The sequence below is a fragment of the Kogia breviceps genome, chromosome 2 (assembly GCF_026419965.1).
Source record: "Kogia breviceps isolate mKogBre1 chromosome 2, mKogBre1 haplotype 1, whole genome shotgun sequence".
Taxonomy (NCBI): domain Eukaryota; kingdom Metazoa; phylum Chordata; class Mammalia; order Artiodactyla; family Physeteridae; genus Kogia; species Kogia breviceps.
In genome coordinates this window covers 170,788,201-170,801,395 of record NC_081311.1, presented here as the reverse complement: position 1 = coordinate 170,801,395, position 13,195 = coordinate 170,788,201, and the positions used below count along the sequence as shown (strand labels likewise).

Sequence of the window (13,195 nt, the reverse complement as noted above, 5' to 3'; positions counted from 1 at the left end):
CCCATAGAAACTGTGATATGATAAATGTATGAGAAAGGAAGAAAAATGGAAACAAACCATCACTGTTGGATCTGCATGTAGCATACAAAAAGCTTATCTATAAGCACCTGGAAAAGCTTTTAAAATGTTCCTCCTTCTTCCAGCTACTTATCTATGTGAGGCAGGATTTTGTTCATATATTTCAACCAAAACAACATACTGCAAAAGACTGAACAAGCAAGCAGGCACATTTGAGAATCCACCTATCTAATAAGCAAGCATCAAAGAGATTGGCAAAAATGTTACACGGTGCCACTCTTCGCAATAAATTTTTTCTTTTCCTTTGAAAAATATAGTTATTTTCATGACAAGTAATCTTGTTATGGGATCGTTATCCTAAATCAATTAAATATATATTTTTTTAATTTCTCAGTTAATTTAATTTCTGATAGGTACAATCTGCATAGAAAAGCTCTTTCAGGTCCTGTAAAACAGAAGAATCAATAAGGGTGTTGAAACCAGCAAGTCTGAGAACTGCTGCAATGTATCTATTTCTTAAATCTCTGCTTCCCTGCTTCCATGTGTCTATTTCCTTTATCTCTCCCCCTCCCTTCTTTCATTTATCTAGATTTTATCCATTTTTCACATTGGGCCATTCCAGGCAACTGTGAGTTCTTTCCCTTAATGTTGTGGAGAACTCATCTGGCCCCTGGCTGTTGCTTTCTTTTCAGTAAGTATACATGTCTCTCCAACTGGATTGTGAATCCTTGAAGGAAAGGGACTGTGTATGGCACAGAATAGGTGCTCAAAAACTCTCTAATTATAGACTAAAGAGGCATTCAATTCATACAAGCCCCTGGGCTTCACCAGTGCTCGAGGAAACCAAAACACAAAGGGCGTGGGATGAGGCAGAATTTAAGACAAACAGGAGTCTCAATAAGGCAGCTGAAGAGGCAGCTAAGAACCAGGGCATTGATACTGAAATGCATAGTGAAGGTAGCAGCAAGTGCTATAAGACCAAAAGACCTTTATTTCTCAATAAAACACGAAGCAAGTTATCTGTGGACCATTTTGGAGCAAAAACTTGAGGAATAAAGAAAGCAACATTATGGGGAAGGCAATAGGGAATCAACAGAATTTTCTCAATGTCTTATTGTAAAAGCAGTGACAAATGCATTAAAATGCATTAAACCGAGTAGCAATTGTTATAAACTGAACTGCCTCCCCCCACTCCCGCCCCCCAAGGCTATGTTGAAGTCCCTTGGTACCTTGTGAATGTAACCTTATTTAGAAACACGGTCTTACAGATGTAAATATCTTAAGTGAGGTCATTAGGGTGAGCCCTAATCTGATGTGATTTGTGTTTTTATAAGAAGAGAAGAGACACAGAGGGAAGATGGCCATGTAAAGATGAAGGCAGAGACTGGAGTTATGCTGCCACAAGCTGAGGAACGTCTGGGCCCAAAAGAAGCTGGAAGGGGCAAGGAAAGCTCCTCTCTGGAGGCTTCAAGGGGGGCATGAGCCCGCCAACACATTGATTTTGAACCTCTAGGCTCCAGAGCTGTGAAAAAAAATTGATTGTTCTAAGCCACCCAGTTTGGCCACCCAGCTTGTGGTACTTTGCCACTGCGGTCCTAAGGAAACGAATACAGCAATAGAAGGTTCCTCACTGTCGAGAGGCACAGACAAAGGTGAAAGAAAAGGCAGAAAGATCTGAAATGCAAATTTAGTAGCAGCAACCAAAAAAAAAGTTTTGTTTTGTTTTGTTTTTACTAGAGATTTCTGAAGTGCAGTTTTGTTTTTTTAAGGTTCTGGGAAAATGTCTCTGATCAAACACTGCTGTCAAAACTCAAGCCCACTGAATCTCTATAAATGTGCCTATAAATACAGACAAGGATTATTTACCCATCTTGCATTTCCTCAACTCTTTGCTACAAAAGGAAGTAAGCCAGAACCTAATATTTAAGGTTACCAATACTATGAGTATGTCATGATGAAAGAAATATGGGAGGGCAAGTGAAACTCTTTCAATTTCTCCAAGATTTTATCAAACCACCTGAACTTCTGGGCCAAGGTGACTCTGAGCTCACGTGCCAGCCATTCACAAGTGTCAAGATCTTATAAATCTTATCTGTATGAGATACCTGGCATTAAAGCCCATAGGCTGTCATTTAAACCCTTGTAACACATACCTGATGTTAGGAATTTATCCTCAGCCTCACACTTTATCTCAACCCAGAAAAATAATGGGACCCTGTGGTCCCATTTTTAGAGTCATCTGACTTGATGATCCATCCAGGACTCCCTAAACATCAGGTAGCCCCAGTGGTTTTCTAACTATGGTCCATAACCCATTAGTGGGCAGTGAAATCAATTCAGTATGTCCCAACTACATTTTTTTAAAAAAAAAAACAATCGAATAAAAAAAAAAGAGGACATCATTTATTAATAAGGGTAAGCATCCTCCTGAAACTTTCTCATTTGAATACACGTGTTGTGGGTACTGGGTCATAAAGGAAAAACTATTACTGCTGTATTTATCAGTCCATGTCCTGGCAGGAAACAGGTGGTTCACTCAAATTAGGCACTTAGAAGTTTAATAAAGAAACTATTTATAAAGGTTTGACCAGGGTTAAGGGAAAACATTAAGGGATAGCACTCCTGAGTATTGAGGCCTTGCCATCACCTGGTATCCAAGGGGCCAGGGAAAGGAGTGGATGCAATACAGTGGAGAGAGGCATGCAGGGAGGGCTGCGTGATGGGAGCTGTGTCCTTTGGTAAAGGGAAGCCGCCAACCCACAATGACCTGGCAAGAAGGGAGCTGCCTCACGCTGGGACCTCTCCCATGGCTGACCCCAACTAAACACCAGATAGCAAGAGTTTACACTGCTCAGCCTCCCAGGTGACAGGCGTGGGTCTGCAGGGGCAAACAGAGGGCTTTCGGCCACTGTGACTCCATCACAAAAGTCTGGAAGCCACCAATATACTTCACACCGTCATCAGCTCAGTCTGACCACTTTTATTTCTGGACGCCACATTTTTTCCACACCTGCCCTCAATCCCAATCTTGAATCAAGGCTCTAATCCAATGTCAAAATGCTGATGCAAAAGACTGGCACTTTTGGGCTTCCCTGGTGGCGCAGTGGTTGGGAGTCCGCCTGCCGATGCAGGGGACGCGGGTTCGTGCCCCGATCCGGGAAGATCCCACGTGCCGCGGAGCGGCTGGGCCCGTGAGCCATGGCCGCTGAGCCTGTGCGTCCGGAGCCTGCGTCCAGAGCCTGTGCTCCGCAGCGGGAAAGGCCACACAGTGAGAGGCCCGCGTACCGCAAAAAATAAAAAAGCAACCGTAGCAAGGCATCCACTACTGGGGGCTCTGACTAAGACCTCGCTGAATACGTGGCATACTTTTTCAAGTAAGAGGTTGCAGTCATTACCCATCATTCTTAAGTCAGGTACCCCACTCTCTCCACCTCCCTTCCCCAAAATAGGCCACCTATCTATAAATAAGGAGGAGTACAAATTATGTCTATACATGCCTTGTCAGAAGCCCATCTTTGCTTAGAGGTTACTCTTTCTAGGGTTCGTGTCTATAACTAAAGAACAGTAGCGAAACTTGCTCTAAATCTCCCTAAAAAGGTTTCAGAAGTCTATTATCAGAGCTCCCCACATACCCTTAACGTCTGCCTCAAATGAAGCAATAGAATGGGTCTGATCATTTCCCCTGCCAGTGTGGTTCTCTGGTCTTGCTGATAGTGGCTTAGCTAAAGAGTTGCAGACATCCCTTCTGTTATCTGCCTCCATCACCAAGTGCCCCACCAGCTCCTCCTCTAGGGCCCAGGACCACCTGATGAGTTTAACAGCCTCACCTGAGGCAGAGGACAGGCGCAGGACTGGGTGTATTTATCTGGATGATACTTGGCACTGCATCTGATAGAGACTAAATTAAGAGTGAAACCTTTTTAAACATCCTGTCCTCTTGGTATCCCACAAGTCCATCTCATTGCAACCCAAAGAGAGAGAGTCTGGCAATCAAAAGAACAGTGAGGCCCCGCGATGGGAGGCAGACCTCATTCGGCAGCCCCAAGATGCAGATACAGTGCCTTTCAAAAATAACGGATCCATCCAAATTGAGATAGTCCACAATCATTTTTAAAATCCACATGAAATTCATGAATAAAATGCTGAAAATCAAACATTGTTCAAATATATGGGACAGCATGGCACAAATCTTCATGAAACAAAATCATATGATGTTCCTTTGCTGACAACACAACTGCCGAGCACTCAGTCTCAAAAATCTACAAATTGTCAGAATTTGAACCTGTTATTAAAGACAATCAGTGTGGCAGATATAATGGACCACTAAACTACTGCCTACAGCACATGTGGATGCGATGAGGTATTTGAAGATAATCAAGAGAAAAGTTGCATTTAGACTTTCTTTTTAAAACTACACCACATATAAAGATTTCAAACTTACAAGACACTGTGTTGAATACAAGGTCATTTTCACTTTTATGAAAGAAAACGATGTGAAATTTGATATAATTTAACGAGCATTTCTGGAATACATACTATATATCAGGTACTGTGCTAAAAATGGGGATAGGAAAATAAATAAGACTCAATTCTTTGTTCTTGAATAGTCCACAGTAGAGTAAGGGAGACAAAATGATTGCACTATGTGGCAGAGCCCAGCGAGTCGCTCTCCTATGTCCAAGTGGACTACTTTCCCAGGCCGCTGCATCTAGACGGTGCACACGGCCAGTCTCACCAGTAGAATGCTGACACAAAAGTGATGTCTGCCACTTCCAGGCCAGACCCCATGCCTCCTGTGCTGTGGCATCCTCCACACTCTCTTTGTTCATCAGTTAGCACAGTGCAGGGGATCTGCAGAAAACGCCAAAGCCAAAAGGAACAGTGGGCAGCTGGTTGTGTGGGTCAGAGCCCACACCTCCCACCCAGAAAGAGAACCCTTTGCTGGGATAAACCACTGTCCTTCGGGGGCTGCCTATTAAGTTGCTAGACCCTGACCAATAGACAGTATAATGTAAGATGTAGTCTTCAAAATGAAAGCACAGCATAGGGAGCTCTAGGAACACAAGAATGTGGCCCCCAAGTGATGGTGAGGGGGAAAGGGAGGGAGGGAGGGAATTGCTAGAGAAGAGGCGACTGGAGACTCCTCCCAAAAGATGAGCAGGATTTTACCTGGGGTGGGGGAAAATGTGACAGAATACTATGTTGCATGTACGAATTTAAAGGGTACAAAGGAAGAGAGAAGATACTAGACCGGTAAGCAAAGTGGGTTTTCACCTAAAAGCAATGTAGAGCCATTCAAATATCCCCAGCAATACTCCAGACATGATCACATTTGCAGCTGTAAAGTCCTCAATGGAGAACAGTTTGGAAGAGTTGGGAGGTAAGAAAGGCAGAAAGGCCAGTTACTGGTCTGCTGCAGTTCCCCATGGTAGGAATGCGAAAAGCAAGGTTTGGTGCAGAAAAGAGGAAGCAGATCAGAAAGACAGCATGTGGAAGCATCAAAGGAACTTTCTGAACAACTAGACAAGTGGTAGAATATGGAGGATGAGAGGTCATCAAGGAATGAAGGATTTCCAGGTTTCTGGATTAGATAACCAGGTGAATGGTGGCACCAGAAACGGAGAAACAGGCTACAGGAGAACGGGAAGAAGCAGATGTACAGAGAACAGGCTGGGCTCAAACTGTATGTGGGACATCAAGGAGGTGAAGTCCACAGGCTGGTGGATATTGAGTTCTATAGCAAGTACAAGGATAGAGGTGTGTGCTTTGAGGGTAGCTGAAGCCATGGAATGGATGAGATCCGACTGAAAGAAAGGCCAGAACCCTGAGGCGCCAGACCACAAGGAAACAGTATTGAGAGCACCTGCAAAGACACAGAAGAGAAAGACATGTTTATAAATCCTGGAAAGCTCATGGGTAAAGAGAGTTTTAAAAGATGAGATATCGGGCTTCCCTGGTGGCGCAGTGGTTGAGAGTCCGCCTGCCGATGCAGGGGACACGGGTTTGTGCCCTGGTCTGGGAAGGTCCCACATGCCGCGGAGCGGCAGGGCCCGTGAGCCATGGCCGCTGAGCCTGCGCGTCCGGAGCCTGTGCTCCACAACGGGAGAGGCCACAACAGTGAGAGGCCCGCGTACCACACACACACACAAAAAAGATGAGATATCATCAAAAATAAGGACTGAAAAGTAACCATGGGTTTTAGCTGTCAGATCTTAATAATCTTGTTGAGCATTTTAGCTGGAGAATAACTTACACTCAGCTATTGGGAAAGGTAATAATGGAGACTAGAGCATAATGATTCCTTCTAAAGAGGTGTGCTCAGCTCCAACTGATGGTTGCCACGTGGGAAAGTAAAGCCCAGTATTCTCAGAGCTTCTGATTGTTTTTTCCCTAAAAGAAGACAGAACTCTGGACTTTTCCATGAAACCTCACAATATTTAAACATGGCAACTAAGTCAAAATATAACACTGAGCAGAACTTAAAAAACATGTCTGTGGGTCATAGCAGGTCCCAGGAGCCCTGTGTTTGCAAACTCAGAGGCTGCTCAATGCAAGTCAAGTAACAGAACCAAAACCAAGTTAGAGACATGTGCCTTGCTGAGGGTGAGTCAGTCCTATCCACATGCTGGAAAGAGTATCTAGTCCACACATTGGGAGAGGAGAGAACTGAATAGGAAATAAAGCACTCTAGTCAGTCAGTGCCCAATAAACTGAAAAGCATTTTGGGAATCCAGTGTGGTATACATCTAGCTTATGTGTACAGGAAACTTAAAATCTGGAAATGAGACATCAAAAGCTGAAAAATTCAGGAATTCAAGAATTCTAATTTATTCCTCCAGGCTAGTCCCATACGATATCATACCAGATTCTTGTTACTGCACAGATTCTTAGATTGATCTCAAATTAATCAATAAAGATAATTGCTCTTATCTTAATTCAGATGAAGGAAGCGGATCTCAACTTGTAAAACAAATTATTCCAAATATCTGAATACAGAAGAGATTCATTTTGAAAGTCAATCAGATGTTTCTTTACTTAAAAAAAAAAAAAAAAACTATCCTTATACATACAGATCCACAAATCTTAAAAACTCCATCATACCCACTACCCCATGAACTCAACAGTTCATATTATCTCATTCAACTCCTGAACTCACACACACAGACTATACACTCATTTACACTTTTGTTACTAAACAAATCTTTCCCTTATTTACTTACATATAAAATGAATGTTCAATTTAATAAGTTATTTGAGCACCTGCTGTGAGAATTCATTCAGGGTAGGAGTGGAAAGACAGTTGCTAATAACAGGTTGGTCCGTAGGTGTCTAAGACATAGTATCTGCCATCAAATGAGTTTAAAAATCAAATTAGTTCAGTGATACCAAAAGATTAGTGGTAGTAGAATAGTGGCTCTCAATCCTGGCTGGGCATTTGTATCATCTGAACTTTTTTTTTTTTTTAAATACCTATGCCCAGGCTCTACTCCAAACCCACTGAATGAGGATCTTGGAGAAAGGGACTCAAGCATTTGTATTATTTAAAAGGTTAAATGTTAAAATTAGAGGTAACTAATGATCAGCCAGGGTTGAGAGCCCTGCAGGATATGGCTCAATTACCCATTCACCTGTGACACGTAATTTTGATGATTAATTAACTAATTACTCAATGATCCCCACCTTGACTACTTAAGACAGTCTCCTCTCCACTTACTTAACTGAATTGGATTTAGAGCCCTGGACAATGACAAACTACCAGGATCCAAAGACAAGCAACCCCATAATTCTTGCCCCTTGGTCAATTCACCTCACCAGTTGAGTTCATCAAATGGCACAGAGGGGGAGGCCATAGGAACCTCAAAGTCCCAGATTTCAGAACATAATTAAAGCCTTCCCCAAAGCTCCCTCGTCTCTTCAGCATCTTACCTACTTCTGGCCTTATCTGATGCTGATTCAGCTGGCTCCCCACATTCCACAAATACCAGTTTCCTTTGTTTCTTCTCAGTTGGAGGTGGCCACTTCTCTGCTGCTGCCCACAAAATCCAGAATAGCCTCCTTGGGCTTCACGTACGCTTCAAAGTGTACAAAAACCTCAACTCTAACCTCAATCTTGACATCTGCCTTTCTCCCATCTAAATTATTCAGGGCCCCAGAAGAAACGGGCTTAATTAACATTCATGCTCCCGCTAAACTTGTTTCTTTACCTCTTTCCCTCTCTACCTGTATATCTCAGAGATCTTACCCAGTTTTTCAATTTGTGATTAGACTGAGGAAGATCCTACATACCTGATGCAAATCCTGCAATACTTGTCACAGAAATTAGACTTCTCCCTATAACACACAGACCTATACTGTAAAAGATAAAATCAAGAGGAGTTTGTGGATGTCCCATCCCTTTGCAAGAAACACAACTGCTATCATTAGGTTGATAGGTTACTGCAGCAGTTTGTAGATGGAATTGTCTTTTTAAAACAAACTCTAAAAAAATAAATAAGATAGATAAATTACACTGCATAATGACCTACTAGCCTGTGTATTAATGACTGAGAGTAAGGACCTGGAGACATAGTTCCTGGGTTCAAATCCCAATTCTACCATGCACTAGTCATATTTCTGTGTTTCTTTTCCCCCCATCTGTAAAATGGGGATATTAGTACCTGGCTCATGGAGTCAGTCATTTAATATATGTAAGGCACCTAGAACAGTGCCTGCACCAAGTAAGCACAATTCATGTTGGTTGTTGTGTTATTACTACTGAGTAAGGGCTTAAAACCTTGCTGTCCAGGGAAACAAGCCTTTTAAATCTTTCACCTATTTAAAGACACTGAACTTATGCCAAATTGTTTTCCAAATTGAATTTTGACATTTCTGGTCTTTTCCCATCATTTTCTAAATTCAATGGATAAAAGCATGGAATTTATCAGAGTATTTCTTGACATTTTAGTTCCATTAGGAATACCATTTGATATTAGTTAAGCCTTGTTATGATTACAATGCTATTTAAAATGAATCTATGAGAGAGGAATATTTTGGGAAGGAAAAATATCACTTGCCAGTTATTGAGATTTTAAAAGCCGAAGAAGGGAGGGAGAATTTTTAAGTTGCAGGTGGCCTTTAAATGTCACATTCACTAATATATAAATGTAAACACAGAAAAATGTAATGTCTGGCAATAACAGTAAACTGATCAATACGATTATATTATGCGATATGTGATATTATAAATTATGCTTTCAGTCCTGAATATCAATAGCTTTTTAACACCTTTTAAAATCAAATTACAGTGCATTAAATATCATACAGTTAGTTCCCCATGTGTTATTTATAAGCTTATAGCTTACTTCTATTACTTGGACAGCTCCAAGTATTAAGCTTCTAAATATACAAGGTTTTAGAAATAAATAATTTTTAATAATAATTAAAAATAAGTTTATCATCTCAATAAAGCAATCCTTCAATGAGATCTACTTTAATAATTTGCCTAGAATAACGTCGTTAGGTTTAACCTTAGCTTACTTTCGGAAGTTAGGGAAATATGATTTCAAGGACAACTGGTTACTTGTGTAAATCTCAGTTTTCAACTGAATTACACAATATCATCAGCACACGACTGTAACAATGGAAGAAAAACCATTGGGTAAATACTCATATAGTTATACAGGTCACTTTGATTATTTTCTCTCTCTGCCTCAATTCCATTAGTAAAGAGTCCAGCTTTTGAGATTATATTTTAGATATTAACAGATAATTCACTATGCTCTTCTCCAACACTTGGCTGTTCAAGGCAACATACACATGTATTTATCCAGGGTGGAATTTTTTCCTATATAATAATTCTTAGTGGAGGCACAGAGGTGCAAGAGATTTTCTTTAAATGCCTCAACTATATATTTAGAAGAACACAATTACTTTTATGCCTTGCATAACCTAAAAGACATTAAAAGAAATTATACCTTTCCATTCTCGAAATTGGCCAACACACTATTTCGACAGTTCTCACAGCACGAGAACAAATATTAAGAGAACCATCGGCCTCTAAAGCAAGAGTTTATGACTAGTCCTGTTTGAGGAAGATTTGGGGCAAACAAGATATCCCATTTGAGGATTCAAAAAACTAAAAAGATGCTCTTGGATGCCTTCATTTAAAATTTCCATTAAAGAAGAAACAGACGCCCAGCATGTTACCCAAAAATACAATATGAGTTCCAGAGGCCAGCTAGGTCTTCTGAACATTTAAGCGTGCATTGCACACTTAAAAACACTCTTCCAGAGTTCCACTTAATTTTCACTTGCTCCTGACTTCAGGAACAGAGCTGGGGACACTCTTTGTCATCATTTCAATAGTCACCCTGGACCTGACACGGCCCATACACTTAGTAAATGTTGATAGACTGTGTGGTGTTAAAGTAAAAACAGCAAAGTGCAGACTGGTTGGTGTAAGCACACAGCACCCTTCCACCTGAGCTCCTGCCGAAGTCAATGAAGGAAGCCAGATCACGGCGCTGAAATTCCAAGGGCTCCATCAGTATAACTTCCGAGTATCTGATACTTGCACCAATCAACTTTCTAACCCAAGGAGTAGACGTAGGGCGGGACTTAGCAGGTCAAAAATCACACCTGAGGTGAGCAGCACCTTCAAGCCTTCCCTTGAGATCTGTTCGCTCAAACAACTTCTAAAGCAGTGCTTGTCAAACTTCAGTGGCCAGTGCAATCACCTGGGAGCTTGCTGAAAAGCAGACTCTGAGGCCGTGGGCTTGGACTGGGTCACCAGATGGTGCCTTTCTAACGAGCCCCCGAGTGATTCTGATGCTGCAGTACCCGCGCCACCCTTGGACAAGCAAGGCCCACAAACGCCCAGGTCAGTTATATTAGCAACATCCAGAAGTTGCGGCCACAGGTCGTGACAAATCAGGCCGCCCAGGTGCTCTGCGTCCCCCGAGCGTCGCCACCCTATCCTCGGGGCACCTGGCAGGTGCCGTGGCCGCAGAGCGCTCCCGGGGAGCCCGCCCGCAGCCGCGCCCCCTCCTCCACCCCGCCCGCGCGCTCCCCGCGCCGCGCCCACCTTCTCCCGGGTCTTCAGGTACCGCTGCAGCGCCTGCTGCGTGAGCTCCCGGACGCGCAGCTGGCCCTCCTTGCAGGGCACCACGATGCCGGTCCTGCCGAAGCACACAGTCACTTTCATCCTGGCCCCCGGCGACGACGCCGGGCCGGGCCGAACAGGTGTCTGGGCCGGCGGGCGCGACCCCAATCTCGGGGGCCGCCGGGCGCTGGCGGGCACAGAGACCCCGGGGCGCCTCTCCCCGGCGCCCCTCAGGGCCAGGGGCTCGCAGCAGAGCCCCTTCGCCCCGAGCAGGCGGCCGCCGGCGGGCGGGAATCGGAGAGGAGCCGGCAGCGGGGAGGGCTACCTCCCAGGTGGTGGGGGGCCGGGAACGCCGCGGTCCAGGGGCCCGGCTGCTTCTCCTGCTCCGGCTCGGGCCCGGCCCAGGCGGCTGTTCCCCGCCCGCCAAAGCGAAACTGCCTGCCCGGCCCGGCCCTGGCCCTGGCCCTCGCCCTGGCCCTCGCCCTCGCGGCGGCGGCGACAGCGGCGGCGGGGCCGGCCGCAGGCCCCGGGCTGGAGTGGGCGGCGGCGGCGGCTCGCGAGGCCGGAGTTGGGAGGAAACTTTTCGCCGGATCCCAACTCCTCCGCGGTGCGCCTCGCTCTGGGCTCCCGCGGCCCCAGGGCCAGCCTGGGCCCGGCTCTTAAAGGGGCCGCGGCGCTCCCTGGGCCGCGCAGTGCACTCGGCGGTTTGGGGCGGGGGCCGTGCGGGGCGGTAACCGGAGCCCGGAGACTTCGTCCCCTCCCTCGGTCTCTCCCTGGCTCTGTCCCTCCTGCACACACATGGAGCTCTAGGGAATTGTAACGGGACCTCAGAGCTCCTCACCGGGGGATTGAAACCGGATCTCATAAAGCACACTCGAGGGAATAGCTGGGAGACTGCAGAGCTACACCCTTAAAACGAGGGGATTGGAGTAAGATTCTTGGAGAGCCCGGGAGCAGGTGCTTCTCGCCACGCCCACCAAAAAAAACCCCGAGGCGTGAAGGCTCACAGGTACTGAGCTGCACGGGTGGCCAAAGGGCCTGTTAGGAACTTAGTCTGAAGCACAGCGTCGCATCTGCCCCCTGAAGCTCTTTGATGGTAAAAATGAAGGGATTCTTGGAGGCAACGTGGCGGTGGAAACGGTTCCTTTTACGAAGAGCACTCAAGTTTTCCCCCCAGAGGTCACAATCCCAGACCCAGATATGATGGCGTATGTTCACATATATCCTTATGAAATGTGCTTCCTGTTGTGCACTTGACTAGGAAAAAAAAAATTTCAACACGTTTAGGCTCATGATTTGGCAGGTGTGTATCCATCACCAATTGAAATTGGCATATCTGGGGGGAAAAATAAATAACATCTGTTCCATTTTTAGCTCACACCTGAAATGAGCTCCCTTGAGCCTAACAATAACCCTGTATTATTCTTCCCATTTTATCGTAAAGAACAGTACCCAGGGTTGTTAAGGGAATGAGCTGACTATGGAGTTAGTTATGCTAAGAGGAACTCGGTTCTTCCAACGCTGAATCCCTGGTCTCCCCACACAGTTTTCTTCGCAATCCAGCTCATCCAACAAGTTCCTCAGGGCTACATCATGTATTTCTCTAAAAAAGAGATTTGTTCCAATGTCAAGATGCACTTAAATTGAACATGAATTGCCTAGCACAGTATAATAAAGCACAGGAGATTAAATTTATGGGCTCCTGGGCTCTCACTTTAAAATTTTTTAAATTCATTCATACATGCCATATATATATATATATATATATATATATACACACACATACGTGGTCTTCTATGTACAGGGCCTAAAATAAGGTCAATGGCATCAAAGAAGATCGTGTGGACCAAGAAGTTGATTTGAAAAAGATGTATATTAGTATTAATTTGGTTGCAAATCCAATACAAACTAATTTAAATAAACTAAAGACAGGATCTATTTCCTTATAAAATCAGAAAAGCCAAAGTGCACGCATCCTTTGAGGCAAGACTGAATCCAGAAACTCAAACAATGTCCTCAAGAGGCATCTCTCTCCATCTGTTCGCTCTGTGTTCCTCCGTGTTGTCTCCATTTTCAGACAAGCTCTCCCCAAAGGAG

The 13,195-nt window shown here is 44.4% G+C and overlaps 1 protein-coding gene across 3 annotated transcripts in view; it reads right to left on the bottom strand.

Moving 5' to 3' along the window:
- Window positions 1-11,575, bottom strand: part of PARD3B (par-3 family cell polarity regulator beta) — a 1,061,783-nt gene extending 1,050,208 nt beyond the window's left edge. For all 3 annotated transcript variants that reach the window (XM_059054028.2, XM_067026649.1, XM_067026650.1), the window contains exon 1: window positions 11,081-11,575. In XM_059054028.2, coding sequence (XP_058910011.1) covers window positions 11,081-11,200 — 120 coding nt within the window. In that variant the 5' untranslated portion in view covers window positions 11,201-11,575. The remainder of the gene's footprint in view (window positions 1-11,080) is intronic.
- Between the last annotated feature and the right edge of the window lie 1,620 nt (window positions 11,576-13,195).